Here is an 18,808-nt window from a genome sequence, read left to right on the forward strand (position 1 = left end):
CCTGAGAGGGACGAGCCAGCACAGGTGCCTCAGTGGGCGGAGCTACCACCGCCTGTTCCCGCCCCCTGGAAGTCAAGGGGCGGGACAGGAAGTATAAAAGCCCGGCCTCAGCGCTCAGTTGGCCGCAGACTGCTGGAGAGGACAGACGCTGGGGCCTGAGCTCCCACTGGGCCCAGTCTGCCCCATGCTCACTACCCGGAGGAACGCTGGCCTGAGCTTCCCCGTACCCGGTATCCAGAGGAACGCTGGCCTGAGCTTCCCTCCGCTCGGTATCCTGAGGAGCCAAATGAGCTTCCCTCCGCCCGATATCCTGAGGAACCCATGGTCTGGGACCCTCCGGATGACGCCGGCGAAGGACAGGTACCTAGAGAGGGGGAGGTCGGAAGTGGCCCGGGGGTAGCGGACCCTGGTTTGGCTCCCGAAGAGCCTGAACCCATGTCAGTGTGTTGCGGCCAGGATCCCCACTGACAGCAGTGCGTCTTGGCCGCTGCTAGGGCCCCGGGCCGGAACGCAGTGGAGTGGGAGGGCCTGCGTTCCCCCTGACACCCTCTCAAGGGTGGCAGACTCCCCCTCCCCCTGGCCTGAGGAGGCCTTCTATATAGACTTACGGCTTAAACCGCTGCTCAGCCCCTGCCTGAGAGTCTGAGCTCGGTACCTGCTGGTTGCCCACCCTGAGCCAGGGCTTGGGCCTTATAGACTCACTTTATTGGCTCAGCCCCTTGCTGAAGGAGCTGAGCCTGAACTGCTATTGCCCTGCCCTGCTCCAGGGCCGGGCCTAGAGACTCTGTGTTTGCTCAGCCCCTTGCTGAAGGAGTTGAGCCGAACGGCCTACCGCCTCGCCCTGACCCAGGGCCTGGGCTCCTAGAGGCCATTTGTTCGCTCAGCCCCTGCTGAAGGAGTTGAGCCGAACAGCCTACTGCCCCGCCCTGACCCAGGGTCTGGGCTCCTAGAGGCCATTTGTTCACTCAGCCCCTGCTGAAGGGCCTGAGCGCTGCCTGCTTACTGCCCGCCCTGCTTCAGGACCAGGCTGATAGACTCCGTGCTTACCCGGCCCCTGCTAACGGGCCGGGACTCTGCCTTGTTTGGAGACTCTTCTTTTGCTCAGCTCCCGTTGAGGGTCTAGGCCCTGGACGGATTGCTGCCTGTAGGGAGGTGCCCTGGCTCCCCACCGTGCCTGAGAGCGACGAACCCCAGCACCGGACTCTTACACGGACAAAATTCAAAACACATTTTTTATGGAATTTCCAGAATTCAAATTCAAAAGTGAGAAAAGGAAGTATTTTTCTTCATACAACACATAATTAGAGTGTGGAACTCATTGGCACATGAAATCACTGAGACCTTGAACATAGCACATAGAACATAGAGGGATTGGATATTTGAATATCTATAGAACATCCAGAGTTATCATGGTTAAATAGGATTTTAAAAAATTGGAAGGGATATTAAGCCTCATGCCTCTGGGATTAAGCCAATCCCCTATGATGCATTGGATATGGCCACTGTGAAGACAAGATATTGGACTATATGGACTTTACGCCTGATCCAGTCTGGCAGTGCCTATGTTCCTAAAAATGATTATAGGAAATGTAAGTAGTTGTTTGTTACTATTATTGTTGCTGGGAGGAAAAAGGTAATTCCATTTTCTGGAGGATTTCCGTATTTCAGAATTGGCCTCCATTCCAATTCAGAATGAAAAAGGATCCCGGCACCATGACACCTTTTCCAGCTGCCTGTCATGGATCCTGGAGGCCCTGGGGTTCACTGAGACAGTGTGGCAGTGGGTCTGCTAAGGAACCAGGTGAGTGAGCTGGCAGGAAACCAGTCAGGTTTTGAAACCTGTGTGGGAGGCCAGGTCTGTTGGATATATGCTGAAATTGAACCATCCCCACAAAACACTCCAGTTTCAACAAATCAGGAAACTCCAATGAAAAAATGTTTCATCTGAATGTTTCTGACCAGCTCTAGCTATTCCTATTAGAATTAGAATTAGCAATAACTTCTGATGGATGCCCTGAATTGCTTTCTCTTTGTGCTTTACAACCCTGAATTATGGGACACTTTACCCACTGTAAACTTTCAGGTCTTTGTTTTATTTGGGTTGCAGTACATGCTCTCCTTCAACCCATACTGGGCCACAATGCTTTTCATCAAGCCATAGCAGGCTGAAAACGCATCCCCTGTTATTCGCCTAGCCACTGCATATCCTACTGCAGTTCACTTAAGGGTGCCTGTGCAGAAGATGAGAATTTGGAAGCTGCGGCAATGTATTTATTTGCACATCGGGAGGCTCTGAAGTTCGTCCCCATTTTGTGGCAGAAGAAGTTTTTTTGCTGCAGAAAGCTAATGTAACAGGTTTGTGCTGGCCTTTGGATGCATTCCATTCTTTCCTGTATCCTTTCAAATCCTCACGAGATAAATACAGGTTACAATGGGAAATGTGGACATTTCATATCAGGCCTTACATTTGTAGTGAGCAAAATAATTCCTAATTACCCATCGGCACCCCTTTCAAAAAAGGCATCTTGAAGATTTCAAGGTAGCTTCAAGCCAAGATAATGTGTTTATAGCAAGAGTCTTCCCTTATACTTGCACCAGTGTGACAGGGAACCATCTCACAGGGTGCCTGCCTTGTGCCATGGCGTGGCGCTACAGGTGTGCTGCCCTCTGCTCCCCCGGCTGACTCTTGGAGGAAGCCACTCCCAGGCCAGAATACCTGAAAATGAGATTCCCCTTGGGAAGGGGTCTCATTTACTAAGTCTCGGACAGCTTATCTGTTAATGATTAGCCTCTCAAGTCCACCTCTTGTTTCCCCTTGATTCAAAGTTCTCACCACTGTCCTCGTGTGCTGCTTCAGGTAGGTTCCCCCTCCCTGAGCCAGGTGTGCTCCAGCCCTCCTTCAAGGGCCTCTGTAAGGGTACGTCTACACTGCACCATATGCACTGACATTCCACTTTCCCCGGGAGTGCTGGAGCCTCACCCTGCCCTCACTCCCCCCTCCCCCAAGGCCCCATCCCCACCTCAACTCTTCCCATCCCCGCTCCATCCCCACCTCACCTCCTGCACACCGCTAAACAACTGATATGCGGTAGGCAGGAGGCGCTGGGAGGGAGGGGGAGGCGCTGAGCAGTGGGGCTGATGGTGGGTGCTAAGGACCCACTGTTTTTTTTTTCCCATGAGTGCTCCGGGGCTGGAGCACCCACGGAATTGGCGCCTATGCACTGCACACTCCTTTTGGTGGCGTGTAGAGTACATACACTACACGCCCTCCGAGCATGGGTATAAATAGCGATGTACACAGTGAGGTACTGCTTAGGTGAGTCAAATTACACCTGAACCCTGTCGGTAAGTACCCTACCTGGCTCTCTATTCCCCCAAGTAGCGCCTCTCCTGTCTACATTGCTGGTTTTAGCAGCATAGTGTCCTGCTGCCAGTGCCTTTCTCCACTGCAGGGAAAGACTCTGGCAGCAGGGAAAGACCCTGGCAGCTCCCTGCTGCTGGAGACTTTCCCCACAGCCTCTCTCCGGCCAGAGCCTTTCACGGACATGTGTAGCTACACCCCACAGAAGGGAAGCAGCCTGTTTTTCACTCTGGTGTGTAGCAAAACACCGCGGCAAACAGTCTGCAGTGAAAGCACAACTGGTCAGGAGTCTCACTGCTCTCCTTCTTGGCCAATGTCAGTAACTCAGCCTGGCTGTGGACCAAAATCACCTTCTCCGAGCCGGCCCCTTTTAATCCTCTCCTCATCCCCAAGGCAGGCAAGTCTCTTTCAAATGATCTACTCACTGTCTCCTCCCTGGCTCTCTGAAGGCTTCTCTGTCATCACTAGGCCTGGGACCGATTTAGTTATGTGACCTACCTGCCTGTGGCTGCAATAACTTTCCTCACTTAGGGAGCTGAGCAAGGCACAGGTGGGGCTGGACCCACTATCTCTTAAAGGCGTTAGTCATCCTGTGACAACCAGTGACTCACTTTGACTTCACCAGGAGCTGTCCATGAGCATTTGCTGATAGAATTTAGCCCCTAGAATGGAGTGCATCTTGCCATCTTACCCAGGGAGTATGAGCAGGGCTAGTATTTAATAGTGACATGTACAATCGAATTAGCAACCACGTATATTATGAAATTTTTCTCACTCCTGGAAAGTTTATCTAGCTCTGTTTAATACATTCATAGAATCATAGGAGTGGAAGGGACCTCCAGAGGTCATCTAGTCCAGTCCCCTGCACTCATGGCAGGACTATGTATTACATCATCCCTGACAGGTGTTTGTCTAACCTGCTCTTAAAAATCTCCAGTGATGGAGATTCCCATAGTGCCCTATGCTCTGTTTGCCTGAGCATTTCAAGGCTTTTTTGGAAATTATCTTTGAGCAGTTCATGCCATCTAGTGGTTACATATCGCATGGTTTGGTATTTCCACATAATTAACCAGCACAGTGGTTTGGAGGGAATGTGTTATATGGGCGGAAAAGTAAAACACAGAAAGGCAGGGAAGTCAATTTTTTTTTTAAGGAAAACCCTGCAGGGTCCAGGGCTGCACACTGTTAAAGGGCTATCTATGCAGAGAACCTCGCTGAGTTTGCAAAGAAACTGGCTGAACAAGCTTACAGGACCAGGGTCTTGTCTACACATAAGAGTTGTACCATTTTAACTGCCCCGGTATCGTTCAAGCAGCACCGTGCCCCAGGTGTGAATGCAATTATCCCAGTGATTATGCTGGTATCGTTTATTTTCATACAGGAAGGGAAATAAGCTACACTCTTGTACCATAACAAGCGTGTCCTTTCTAGAGGTTGGTAGGTATAATTATATTGGTAAGAAATCACACAACCCCCAGCTGAAATAGTTACATCGATATAAAGCTGTGTATAGACCAGGCCTTAGTTTACAAGTTCATGGCATACAAACAGAGAAAATAGATAAAAACATAAAATGCCCTTGCTGGAAGGTTACAATGTAACACTACTTTGTCTGGGTATCCAGAATAGCACATAAGAACCCCACAACAGAGAGACAAACTAGACAGTTCTCTAAAGCAGAGAGGTACAAATCTTCCTGCTTTGTTCTAGGCGATCTGGCTGCAGAATGACTGATGTAGTTGCTTGGCCCAGATCTCATGCTTCCATACAGAACCCCCTAGCCTGCAAGCAGAATCAGGAAATCCCTTACAAATTAACGTGACAGCTTACAATTCCAAAACAGTTTTCAAATACACGACAGTTAGGGGTTAGAGATCTGATCTGGCATCTCTGACTGCCTCTCTGTGCGACCAGAGACGAGTCACTTAGGATCACCATTGGCCTGATTTTCTCCAATCATCCCTAACTCAGAGCATCCATAACTCCAGTCCAAACTGTGGGAGGCATGGTGGTCAAAATGCAGGAAGCTAATAGAGTCTTGTCTACACTACAGCTATCTGAATTACAGATTTTTCTGTTCATTGGCAATTTGTAACGGTAAAAGAAAAAAATTGTTTTAGGCTGAACAAAACATTTTGACAAAATCATGTTTCATTTTGATTTTGACCATTTCTAAATAGTTTTTGCATTTTTAAAACTGCAATTAAAGGAAATTTTGGAACAAAACTTTGTTTCAAACAGAAAAAATCAAAACATTTTATTCTGCAAATGTTGAAATGAAACATTTTGATTATTTCTGAGTGTTTTTTTCCTAAACAATTGGGTGAAAGTTACAAAATGTTTGTGTTGCCAAATCTGCATTTTTCTCTGAAAAAAAGTTTTTTGACCAAAACTTCCCCGTAACTCTTGTTTACACTAGAGCTCCTATTCCCCTCTATATAGGAGGCCCTCAACCATGCAGAGTCACATCAACTCTCTGTTTTTTCACTTCTCTTAGGGCTTGTCTACACTATAATATTAGGTTGACTTAATTTAGGTCGAACTATAGCCACCACAATCATGCAATTGGCTGTTGGTGTCCACACTACCCTCCTTCTTCCAGTGGTGTGTGTCTTCACCAGGAGCACTTGCACTGACTGAAGTGGAGCATTGTGGGGAACTGACAGCTGAGTGTAGGGCACTGACAGCCACATGGGGCTCACAGTATAGCCCCCACCTACCCTAGGGTGACAGCCCAATCTGTGAGCCTACAGGGGGTTCAATTTCACAGCAGGGAGCCTACCAGCTGTGAAATGGACATTTTTATCAGATTCATGGCTGTCTCCAGCTCAGAGCAGGGGCAATGGGCTCAGAGCAGGAGCTGTGAAACTGATAGGAATGTCAATTTCACAGCTGCTAGGCTCCCTGCTGTGAAACTGAGCCTGGGTTGGGGTTCAAAGCTGTGGCTGCCACCTGGGAGTGGGGGCTCCAGCTGTGAGCAAGTGCTGGGTTCAGTTTCACAGCAGGGGGCCTACCAGCAGTGAAATTAACATTCCTGTCAGTTTCACAGCTCCAGCTGTAATCTCCTTCCCCTCCCCCCCCAGCAGCAGTGAAACTGACAAGAATGACAGACATCAGCCGATGTAAATAACACAGTGTCTACATGGACACTGCATCACCTTACCTAAACCAGCATAAGCATTATGCCTCTTGGGGAGGTGGAATTATGATGTTGGTGTAGCAGTACATTTACTTCGGTGGAAGCAGCATTCTAGCATAGACACTGACATAATTAGGTCAACATAAACTGCCTTATGTCACCCTAACTCTGTAGTGTAAACCAAGCCTTAGTCTTGCAGGGCCAGCACAACAAAGGTCCTGTTTACAGTAGAGAATTAGGACCATTGCCGCTTTTAGAGGTGTGATTGCAACTGGGCTGTCTGTGTAACCCACACACTTATACTGCACCATTTGATTTTGTTTTTAAGTCCAAGCAAAAGGAGAACAGCAGTGGGGTGGAGACATGGATTTTAGTCAAATCCTCTGTGTCTCTGCACAATGCAGACAGGAAGGCAGGGCAACTTCGTTAGAAGAGCCCAGATATTTAGAGGACATGCATGGTAGTTATTGGACATGCTCAGTCGCTGTCTCTGAAGCTCTACAGAAAGTATCCATTAAGGGCAAAATGAGTCTTGCAGGTTCCACACATTCACAATCTAAGAGCTGAAGGGAGAAAAGCTTCTACCTCTACCATAGTGGTTCTCAAACTTTTGTACTGGTGACCCCTTTCACATAGAAAGCCTCTGAGTTGACCCCTCCTTATACATTAAAAACACTTTTTATATATTTAACACCATTATAAATGCTGGAGGCCAAGGGGAGTTTGGCATGGAGGATGACAGATCACAACCCTTCATGTAAGAATCTTGTGACCCCCTGAGGGGTCCCGACCCCCAGTTTGAGAACACCTGCTCTACCCCTTTGGATACAGGCCACAGATTCCTTATTTTGCTAGAAACCCAGAAGGTCATTTCTTAGCCCTGGCACTGGAAATGCTGTTGGCTGCAAGGATCTGGGGGCTGTTTGTGGACGTGTTTGGAGGGCAGATCAGAGGCAGTTATGCTCTTCAGGCTTTGGAGGATCATGGGGACATACATGCTTATTTTTTAGGCCACGTTAAAGAGACTGAGAAATCATTGTTGAGCCGATCAGAATGCAATATGTCTGTACATGTGTCCTAAAGTTTAAAAGTGTTGAAACTTTGCACTGAAATATATGTAACAGCATCAAAGCAGGGAAGTCAGTGGAAGGAACACCAACCAGTTTAATGCCCAATAGTTTTGTTTAAGAAGTTATTCAGACATTTTCCAAATGCCGTCTGTAAATGTTTGTGTATGTATTAAATATTTATTCACTAAGAAGCCAGGTGGGACTGACTTTCTCAGGCTGGCTGTCAGCTGCTATTGATACTTACATTCAGGGTTTTGCGGTCCATAGCTCTGAGGTTTAACTGTGTAATTAAGTACTTTGGGGGAAGGGGAGGCCTGGAAAGGACAGAACATCTGGCCTGTGCTTCAGCAAAGAGTTGAGCAGAGCTGCAGATGGATGTTGTTTTGGCAGACCCCAGGGACCGAACTGGGGAGCTCTAGCGCAAAAAGCATGAACTGAACAGTCAGTTAAGGAGGCTACAATGGCTCATATCCATTGTGGATTGGCATGAACCTGTAACACACCCTCACGTGGGTTACACAGGGAAAAGGGTAGTGTAATCATTATTCGTAATGCCCCCACAGCACCCCTTGTGCTCATTACATCTGCACCAGTCCTGCTCTTTCCGGTGCACAGAGCACTCACACAGTACGTTAGGGAAGCACTGCAGGGCCTGGCGGAGTGCTGCACCTCTGTCCCACAATGCCCAGCACAGGGCCCTCCAGCAAGCATGTGGTGTCTATAATACATGGCATGTGTTGGCCCTGTTCACATGTTGGGTTTGTTCCATCCCCTGCCTCAGCCAGATCTGTCCTGCACAAGGAGCAGTGTTTGCGCGCGGAAGGGTGAGGGCTGTACACCCCGAGAATTCTTCACACTCATTTCAGATGCCTCCATTCCTGCTCTGAGACCAAGTGTGGGCCTGGAAGAAAGCAACTCAGGGACTGAGTTTTAAAAGTGTTTATGCACCTCAAGGTGCAGATAGAAGCCTGGGGAATTTTCCAAAGCATTCAGGTGCCCAACTCCCATTGATTTTAGGTGCTTCTGAAAATCCCACTAGCTGTCTATCTGCACCCTGAGGTGCCTAAATACCTTTAAAAATATGGCCCTAACCTGGCCCCTTTCCATTGCCAGAGTAGAGTGAAAGGGCATTAGTGAAACACAGAATCAAGCCCCATGATACCTGCCCTTCACTGTAAAGTGGTTTGGGGATCCTTGTAGAAGTGCAGAGTATTATTCCATCAGTATCTTTGAGAACTGGCTGTTGCCTTGTTTATCATAAACAGATTTATTCCGAGTCAGCTTTCACTTTGATCTTTCCATTTCTAATCCTCCAAAACCTGCACGTAACAGCAAATTAGTTAAATCCTCTTGGAATCTACAAAGGCAAGAACGGAGCCTATCAGGTGCTGAGCCGTTATCAGGGGTATGGCAGAGTGATGATACCATATTTGCACAACCCTCACCCATGCCCCCTCAGCTCTGGCTTGCGTTACAGGGCAAATATTTACAGGGCCGGAGCAAAGTCATCATTTCAAAATTTTGTTCAAAATACTGCATAACTTCCAGTCTTTTCCTTGAACTTGGCTCAGAGAAGGAGAGATCCGTTATCCAGCGCCTGTGTGAGCAGCTCTTGGGAAGTGAAGCAAGCAGGGAGACAATGAAGCATCTGATTTGCATCCTGCTTTTATTCCTTGTTTCTGAAATACGAAGCTTTGATCTCGTCATCGACGAAATCCCAGATGTAAGTAATTCCACAGGGGGGTCTGATCCTGTTACACTCACTGAAGTCAATAGCCGAGCTCCTACTGATGAGGGCAGGATCAGATCCGTTGCTTCTCTTAATAGTTTTGCCTCTATTTCTTAATTTCTTTTTACTTCTGCTATAATCATGTATCGTCCAGATAACAGCTTCTTGTCTTCCATTCCTACTATTGCTCTTCAATATGATATTAAATTAGGGGTAGCTCTTGGCCAGACCCTGTATGCCTTACTCAGGCAGAATTCCCGTTCTTGTCTGAGCTTTGCCTGTCTGGCAAGCCCCGATCCTGCAACTGGTTCAGTGTAGCAGCACAGATCCTCTCCAACTTTGGGAGGCTCCGCATGGGCTAAGGTCTTTGCCTGCACAGGTCTGATTGTAGAGTCGGGCCTTAGAATGTATGCTCCTCCGGAGAGGGAATGTGTGTCTTATATACAGTGTTGGTGCTTAATAATAGACATGTTAGGGACTACAAAATCAGGCCTGTTTTTTATCAGCTGCCTTCTATCACACTCCCATTGATATTAATGGATCACGGTCAATGGGCAGCTCCTTAATACATTTCTAAATAAAGTCATAATTCTAGACCTGAGCTGAACTAAATCTCTGGACCCAAATGCTTTCAGATTCTGGGGGGAGTTCAGATCCAGGTCTGATGGATACAGTTCTCACCCAAACTCTATTTATTGGGCACATTTGAAACATTATAGGGCAGCAGGTAGGAATGGTCTGAAGCTCTGTGATGTTTAGTGTCCCTCTCTGGTGTTGATCATAATTAGTCAGACGGAGATGTTTTCCCTTTCGTGGTACAATGTTTTTTAATGACACGATGAGATTGATTATTCTGATTGTTCTGTATCAGGTACAAAATACTGGGCCTATTTCCTTCTCGCTTGTGTAAATCTGGAGTAACTCCTTCCAATGTCAAGGAGCCAAATTTTGGTCTCAATGACACTGGTGTAAAACCAAAATAACTTCACTGACTTCAATGGCGTTACTTTGGACCCTGGTGTAAATGAGGACAGAATCTGTCTCAGTCCACATTGGAGATCAGGATGGGCCCACTGTGTTGTAAATCTGCCTACTGTACTTTATGGATATTTCAGGATCTCTGAGATATGTCCTGGCTTCAGAAGTAATAGCTGCATATGAAGGCCAAAAGTGATCATATTAAATAATGGGATAGATGGAGCCTAGAGATTCATCACTGTGGAAGGGGAGTGGCCATAGATCTGTTGCCTTGGGAAAAAACTGCAATGTGCAGAGTCATAATTCCTCTCGGCTCCCTACTTGCGCCTAGAGGGAAGAAAATTCAAACTAGCACAAAATTAGAGTAATGAATCAAGCCCCGAGATGACAAACTACAATCTATCCACAACGAATGCTGAAGTTATGGGGACATGCTATGGATTTGTTTCCTACATTTGTTCTGTTATCTTCAGTGAGTGCATTGCCAGTTCTGAAACAGAGAGCTCGGAAAGTGAAATCTGCCATGAGGTGAACACTTTACCGTTTCCCTGTGTCTCCTTTAGGATCTGGAGAACTTGTTCGACCTGGAGGTCGATGGATTTCTGTCAAAGCCCATGACGAGAAATGGCAGGTACCAGGTACAGTAACCATAAAATCTAGAAAGGGGGAGGGGAGAGAGAGGTGAAAAGAAAAATGTTTTGAAGCAAATGACTGATTTTCTATTCCATTGCAAAGCCCTTAATTCTGCAGTCAGGTGTACTCGGGTGGATCCACGCATGCATGAGCCTCGTGGCTGCTGCTTTGGGCAAGAACTCTGTTTGTACAATGCTTGGCACAAGGGGGCCATGACCTGATTGGAGTCCCCAGGTGCAACTGCAGTATAACTAGTTAATCAGAACACTACACACATTTAACTTCATGCATGTGAAAAGTCCATTTGACTTCAAAGGAGCTCCATGCAGAGGAGGGGTGTGCCCAGGTGAATCTGATTGCAGAATCGGCACCAAAATGTCCAGGAAAAGCTAGGGTGTAGGAGCTTGGTAATGTAGTATGGTCTCTTCCAGCCCTGCTGATTGACTTTTGTTTTCCTGGGTAGGTCAATGGGAAACCAAACACAGGGGATCGCTGCTCAATGCTGTTTGTGAAAAGTAGTTGGCAGATCAGCAGAACTTGTCAAAAGTTTTGTTTCTTTTCTTTTCTTTTTTTTGGTGACTATACTGCTGATCATTTCATTCTGTCAGTTATTGAAAATAGATGGATTTTTTTAACTTTTTCTGTGGAATAAGTTTTAAATCAAATGCTTATCAAAAGACTTTTTTATTTAAAAATTTAAAGTTTTCAAAAAATTAACATTGTTTTTTATTTTGGAGGGGAAAAAAACCACCTGGCCCCAATCCTGCAAACACTTAACGAATATGCTTAACTTCGCTACCATGGGTTATCCCATTAACGTCAATAAGATTGCTCCTGAGACCAAAGTTATGCATGTGGATAAGTGTTTGCAGGAGTGGGGCCAGGTTTAATGTCCCGTTGAGTTAAATGGGAATACTCATGGTGTATAAAGCTGAAGTGCATCCGGCTCTGAGGCTCATTTACACTAACGGGTTATCTCCACAGTGCTGCCGTGCAGACTACGGGTCTGCATATTGGAGAGCATACAAACGCATTGCGCTCCAACTGCTCCATGCAGACCCTGTTGGTGTGAACGAAAAGGAACTCAGTTTGCATTGATGCAGTCCCATTTCAAACAGGGCTATGTTACTGTGCAGTGGGTACCTTTTTGTGTGTGCCAGCAGGGTCTACATAGGGCAGTTAGCGTGCTCTACTTCACACTTCCGTAGTCCACACTGTGGCGGTGTGTAGACAAGCCCTAAGGCTCTTTTACACTGCCCCAGGCCTTAACCTGAGTGTAAATTCCCATCTTAAGACCCCTTCACATTACCAGAGTGGAATAAATGAGAATCAGGCCTATGCACACTTGCAGGATCAGGAACCAAGTGACATGGGCCTGATTTACACACTGGTTTTTACCAGTATAACTATGTTGATTAGGCGTGTGGGCTTTTTTAACTGCTACAGCTACACCTGCACAATTCCAGGGCCACCCAGAGGAGGGGGGCAAGTTGGGCAATTTTCCCCAGGTCCGACAGGGGCCCCCACGAGAGTTTTTCGGGGCCCCTGGAGTGGGGTCCTTCACTCACTTTGGGGGCCCTGGAAAACTCTCATGGGGCCGGGGCCCCTGAAGCTTCTTCCACTCTGGGTCTTCGGTGGCGGGGGGTCCTTCCGCTCCGGGGTAGAAGGACCCCACACCACTGAATTACCGTGGAAGACCCGGCGCTTCCGCGGTAATTAAGCGGCGGGGAGGCCCCGCCTTGGGTCTTCAGGGCACTTCGGTGGCGGGTCCTGGAGCAGAAGGACTTCCCCACCGCCGAATTACCGCCAAAGCAGGGGCCCCCCTCCACCGAAGACCCCAGGCCCCCTGAATCCTCTGGGCGGCCTTGCACAATCCAGAGTATGGATGCTGTTGTACCAGTATAAAGGAGCCTGATACCAGTCTAGCTTATTCCTCTTCCCATAAGACAAAAAGCAATACCAATATAAACACCTTGATCCTAGTATAACAACATGCACACTGGGGAAAATGGGTTGTACCATTTTAACTAGAACTGTTTAAGCGCTACATCACTTATGTGTAGACTAGGCCTAAGATAAATGAAAATTGGCAGTGGAAATAAACCTCTCAAAACCACAGATAAATTGATCATCAAAAAACACAACAACCTACATTTAAAAAAAAAATCTGAGCAATGGAAACTCAAAATGATTTCTGTGAAACTTTCCCTGTGATAAAAACGTCATTATTTATATTGAATGACAAATTTCAACCAGCTCTAGGGGTGAGTCCATTTCCTAACGAGAAAGTTTCCACCTCCCACTCCTCCCCCGTTGTTACAACAGTCCCTTTGTTGGCCGTCTCAGCAGTGAGGTCAAAGACCAGCATGAGTCACGGAGACCCGAGGCCCCTTTCTGCACCAGGTCAGTGCTTGAGACACAACAGAGAGGCAGTATGAGGAAGTCCGTGCTGCTTCTGTTCTGCATCCCAGCTGCATCTTTCACCAGCAGAAAATGCACTTCAGTAATAACATTAAATTCCCTTAGAGATGGCAGTCTTATTTTGAGGGGACAGAATTGCTGCCATCAGATCAAAGATCTCTGGGTCCAAAATGGATGGTCTAATAATGTATCGTGAGGTCAGCTGGGAGGGGCTTTTATATATTCCTCTATTCTGTCTGTTGTAAGTACTTATCTGGTCCCCTTTCCTGGGGTACCTGTGCACTTCCCATTCTTTAATATATTTAGCCTCACAACACCCCAGTGAGGTAGGGCAGTGTTTTCGTCTTTAGTTTTCAGATGGGGACCCGAAGCACAGAATGGCTTGGTGACTTGCATAGGCTCAGACAAGAAGTCTGTGGTAGAACAGGGATGTGAACCCAGGTCTTCCACATCTTAGATTAATGCCCTACTCATTGATACCCAACTTGAGACGCTGTCTGATTTTCAGAGGGCAGGAGCTCAGAGCTGTCTGAAAACTCAAGGTCCCTTAGGGTATGGGACAACCAAAAATTCATGCCCTACCAATCTCTAGCCACTTTGGAAAATCTTGGCTATGAGCCATTTGCTGGAGCTGGGACTATGGAGCCTTCTTGCTGGCCAGATTCTTGTAACTACAGACGGGCTGAGTACACTGGGCTTTGCTTTTGCAAGACTTTGTTGGCCAGGTTCTGCTTTGCACAACCAAAACCAGGGTTGGTTTGGATCTAGGGTCCATTTCATCTCAGCTACTGACATTTGGAGGGATTAGATAAAAATTTCTGGTGTTGGCCAACTGCTACGAGGAACACGAACAAATCAAACACTAGATCCAGTGAACAGCTGAACACCCACCTCTCGACATTATGAATCCTTGGAGGTGTTCAAATTCAACCCAGCTTGAAATTTTGCACATGGTCCTTATCGTTAAATGGGATAAATTCGTATCCAGCCACCACCAAACTTTGGGAGATTTGAAATCTGGATCTGAATGGTTCAGCTTGGGCCCATCTCTATCTCCTCCTAGAATCACAGAAATGTAGGGCTGGAAGATGGCCTCAAGAAGTCATCTAGTCCAGCCTCCCGCCACTGAGGCATCATTAAGTGTACCTAGACCTAAATCACAGCATTTCCAAATACAAACTTGGGCCATGAGTATGCTGAGTGAAATGGTGAGCCACCCAATCTATAACTCGTTACAGGATCTCTTTATGAGGTATGTCACCTCGCCTATACACCTTGATTTACCTGCATCACACATAATCCTGCAGTGACCCATGCATAAGTTAACTTAGTTCAAATGTACTGACCTAAACTGTTACCAAACTTTAGGAAAAGAACCACCCATAATTATAAACTTCTTCTGTGGTTTTTGCTGTCTACCTCAAATTGGGTCTTTGTCACATTTAAGGAGCCAGTGTCACTCATATAGGTTTAATTTTTTTAGAGGGTCAAGAGCTGGCCACAAGATGTCACTACTGCTTGACATAAATCCCAAACAGGGATATTCATATGGCAGTAAAAATATTAGCTCATTACTATTTTTAAGCCCTGGTAAGGTTTAAATAGTAGTGCTGGTCAGAACTATTTTTTCTGCAGAATTTTATTGATGAAAACAGCAACAAAACCATCATTTTTGTTTAAATTTTCCATGGAAATGTTCAACTTTTCATAGAAAAAAATATTAAAACTGAAAAATTTTGGCAGAAAACCTTAAGGTTTTTTTCTGAAAAAGATTTGGTTTTTGGCCAGAAAGTTTTGTACAAAAACTCAAAATTTTCTGCAGAAAGCAGACCCTTTTCACGCACACACAAACCATTTTGTCAGAATCCAAAATTTCCATCAGAAATTTTTCAGCCAGCCCTACTTTTGTTTTCGAAAGTCCCTCAGTTTCAGAGCCAGATTGTCAGTGATGTCCAATTGGACTTATGCTTCACTTAGGCTCAGATACTCAAAGACGCTTGAAATCAATGGGAGTTAGGCACCTTTAGAGGATCTGGGCCTCAGGGACTTTTGAAAATCCACCCCTTAAGTGCAAGAAATAAAGCAAAGAGAAGGACACTAAGAACTAAACCCAGTGATTCTCATTGATTCTGATCATCTTGTGAAACAATACATGGACAATATGCTGTTTGATTCCTTTAATAGCTAATTCTTGACCACTAGACTTGTAATTCTCAGGCTTGCTGAAGTCTCACTCTCTATTTCTTTTCTTCCCAGAGAAGCACCTTAAACGACGAGGACTCTGGAGAGTCGGTGAGTTTTCTTCTGTGAAAAAAAAATGATGACAAAATGATTTTCCAGTTAACCATTATCTGGAAATCAATCCTGCTGTTTGTTCAATACCTTGCTTGTATCACTGATCGGGTATTAACCTGTTTTCTTCAAACAGCTGGCTGCTTGCACAATGCTGTTCGGGGGATTGGTACAAGATTTCACAGTGAAATATATCGTACTGATGTGGGAATACGCACAAAAATGAACAGAAAACATGCTCTCCCTTCCTCCCAAAGGCAATATTTTTATAAACCTCATGGCAAATCATGCTGTTCTCCCTCTCTCAATGAACTGCCATGGTGGATCTTACATCTGACCTGGTCTGTCAAGTTGCCTCCTCCTTCTCTTATTTAAGTCTTTCTTGTAGTAAGATGAGGCCCAGAAACAAACTCTTGTGTCAGAGGCCCAGTCTGAGGCCTGAAGCCTGAACCAAAGTACTTCCAGGCATTGCTAAGCAAAAGCTGGGCTGTGAGCCAGAGGCAGGCCCCACTCACAGAAGTTGGTGAGAAGAGGATTGTTAGAAGCAGGTACATTCACATATAAGTGCTAATGGAACTTGTGCCAAGATGGCACCTGGACATCCCAATACGAAGACACTCCACAGAGATAACAAGGAACAGGCAGGTGCATCTTAAAGACAAGGTCAAAAGGACAGCACGATGGATAGATCTGTTTGTTTGAAACAACCTTATCAAAGGGGGAGACAGCACCCTAACAAGCCAAGGGGCTGTACCTCAATACGTCAGTAGGGATGAGTAATCTGTCCTGTAACTGTATAAAAGTAGGTCCCGGAGTGCACATCTGTGTCTGTCCTAGGGGGCAGTGGAAAGTCCCACCACTGACTGAGTTGGTCCATTGCCAGGGGGCACAAATTCTTAGTATTTCTTGTAAAGTCTACAGGAAACTATTACTGTGCTTCGTTTGACAATAAACCTGGCTCGGGTTCCTTCATACCTTACTAGAGTCTGTGAACTTTGGGGGTTCTCTCAGGGTTTGCTGTGTCAGCTATCTGCGCAGAGCTGGGCAGCACACAGAGGGAACACACACAGCCACTGTTATCATCATCGAACAAGAGCAGAGCACCACACCGGTAGCTACTGACAACATTTCTCTGAAACACACTTTTTCCAGAAGGCCTATAAATCCCAATCCTCCCTACATGTAGTGTTAGTGAAATACACATGGAGCTTGTCCTCACACAGAGTTGAGTTGTTTTACATTAAAGGAATGATTTTAAACCAGTTCAGTCAAACCAGAGCAAAAGGCTGCAAGGCTCTTAGTCCTGTTTAAACCAGGCTTATTTTGGTTTAATTAGGAACAGGCTAAAGCTGAGGTGAACTGACCTACAAGTCTCCACACGGGTTTGCACAAAGCCATAGACACAACAATCACTAGCTGGGATTGAACCTGGGGCCCACTGCACCAGAAATGTAGCTGTCTCCATCTTAAGCAAAAGAACTTTAGATACTAGAAAGTAGCAACCCCTCATGCAATATGAGCTCGTATACTAGGCCAGTATCTTACAGTACTCTGCTGTCAGACGACCTCATTCCAAATGTCTGAGATCTACAAGATTTGAAGATCCATTGAGGGTGCTATTTTGTAATGAACTGTAGCTAAATACAAACACTGTGATTTATCAGCACGGATTGAACCATCCCTCCATGCAAAACATACCTGGTGTATCTCCATCCCGAATTTTCAAAGTTATCTTCTCCATTTCAGGTAGCAGGAGATGACAAGATAAGTATTTACAGCTACAAAGTCCAGTCCACCATAACGTCCCGTGTGGTCAACACCATGATCCAAAGCAAAGTGGAAAATAAAGCTAAGCATGCCCAAAATTTGGTGTTTGATGTGCAGATTCCCAAAGGAGCCTTCATTCACAACTTCACTATGTAAGTAGTGGGCAGCTGTATCTATTGTGTGTGACAATTTCAATAATCATATAAGAAGGTGGTGGAAGGATAAGAGGGAACATGTCCATAACTTCTATTGTATGTAAAATAATATTTTTCCAAGATTTTTTTTTAAAGTAAAAGATTCCACTGGATTAGGAACAGATTTGATTCAGCTTGATTTCTCCTTGAAATAAAGAAACTCCACAATAGTCTCTGTGACGATCTGTCTGTGTTTTTCTCTCTTAGGAACATAAATGGCATAACGTTTACTAGTTCAATTAGAGAAAAATCTGCAGCCAGACAACAATATGCTCAGGCCAGGGCCAAAGGCAAAGCTGCTGGAATAATAAGGTACAAAGATTTTTCCTCTTTATTATGCTACTGTACTTCCTTTTCCTTTTATTAGAATCTCTAACTCCCAGACTGTGAAACTGGTCTGTGTCCTGACACCAAAATGGGATATCTGGTGGAAATCCCACGAACATGAGCACAGTGTCTTTATTTAGGCCCTGATCCAGCAAAACACTTAAGCGCATGCTTAATTTTAAGCCCATGAATAGTCTCACTGAAGTCAGAATTTAAGTGTTTTGCCGGATCAGGGCCTTCATATTAAGTAATTATTTTATGAAGTGCTTACCACAAGCAGCTAAGATACTACAAATATAGGGTGAGCATGATGCCTATGCATCACTTAAATCCCATTTATGCTCTATTTTGAGATTTACATGGGACTTCATCAGAACACAGAACTTAGACTGGCTCTCTGCACAAAGGTAAATGGGACAGGGAGGGATAGCTCAGTGGCTTAAGCATTGGCCTTCTAAACCAACAGTTGTGAGCTCAGTCTTTGAGGGGGCCGCTTAGGGATCTCAGGCAAAATCAATACTTGCTCCTACTAGTGAAGGCAGGGGGCTGGACTCAATGACCTTTCAGGGACCCTTCCAGCTCTGTGAGATAGGTATATCTCCATATATTATTGTCATGTGATAAGCCCAAGCTTAGTAGCAGAATCAGAAGTGGAACCCAGGAGTCCTGATTCAGACTTCTACTCCAACCACTACTTTAAATTTGTTTTTGTTTTTTAAACAGAAACCAGTAATCTGAAAATGTTAGAGGTGGATTCAAAGAGCAAAATTCAAATCTAGATCCAGGTCTGTATTTGGAACTTCTTAGAATTCTGGGTGGAAGTTGAGATCTGGGTTTTGATTTTGACTGTGGTATAGAGTGGAGCCATCTGCAAACTTTGGGTGCTGATCTGAGCCC

General features: G+C 45.7%; 1 protein-coding gene across 1 annotated transcript in view; it reads left to right on the forward strand.

Annotated features, from left to right (window-relative positions):
• The first annotated feature begins 9,209 nt into the window (after nucleotides 1-9,209).
• Nucleotides 9,210-18,808, forward strand: part of ITIH2 (inter-alpha-trypsin inhibitor heavy chain 2) — a 38,185-nt gene continuing 28,586 nt past the window's right edge. The window contains exons 1-5 of the mRNA XM_050936834.1: nucleotides 9,210-9,293; nucleotides 10,841-10,915; nucleotides 15,588-15,623; nucleotides 17,370-17,542; nucleotides 17,792-17,896. Of these exons, the coding sequence (XP_050792791.1) occupies nucleotides 9,210-9,293; nucleotides 10,841-10,915; nucleotides 15,588-15,623; nucleotides 17,370-17,542; nucleotides 17,792-17,896 (473 nt within the window). The remainder of the gene's footprint in view (nucleotides 9,294-10,840; nucleotides 10,916-15,587; nucleotides 15,624-17,369; nucleotides 17,543-17,791; nucleotides 17,897-18,808) is intronic.

Source organism: Gopherus flavomarginatus, chromosome 1 (assembly GCF_025201925.1).
Source record: "Gopherus flavomarginatus isolate rGopFla2 chromosome 1, rGopFla2.mat.asm, whole genome shotgun sequence".
Taxonomy (NCBI): Eukaryota; Metazoa; Chordata; order Testudines; family Testudinidae; genus Gopherus; species Gopherus flavomarginatus.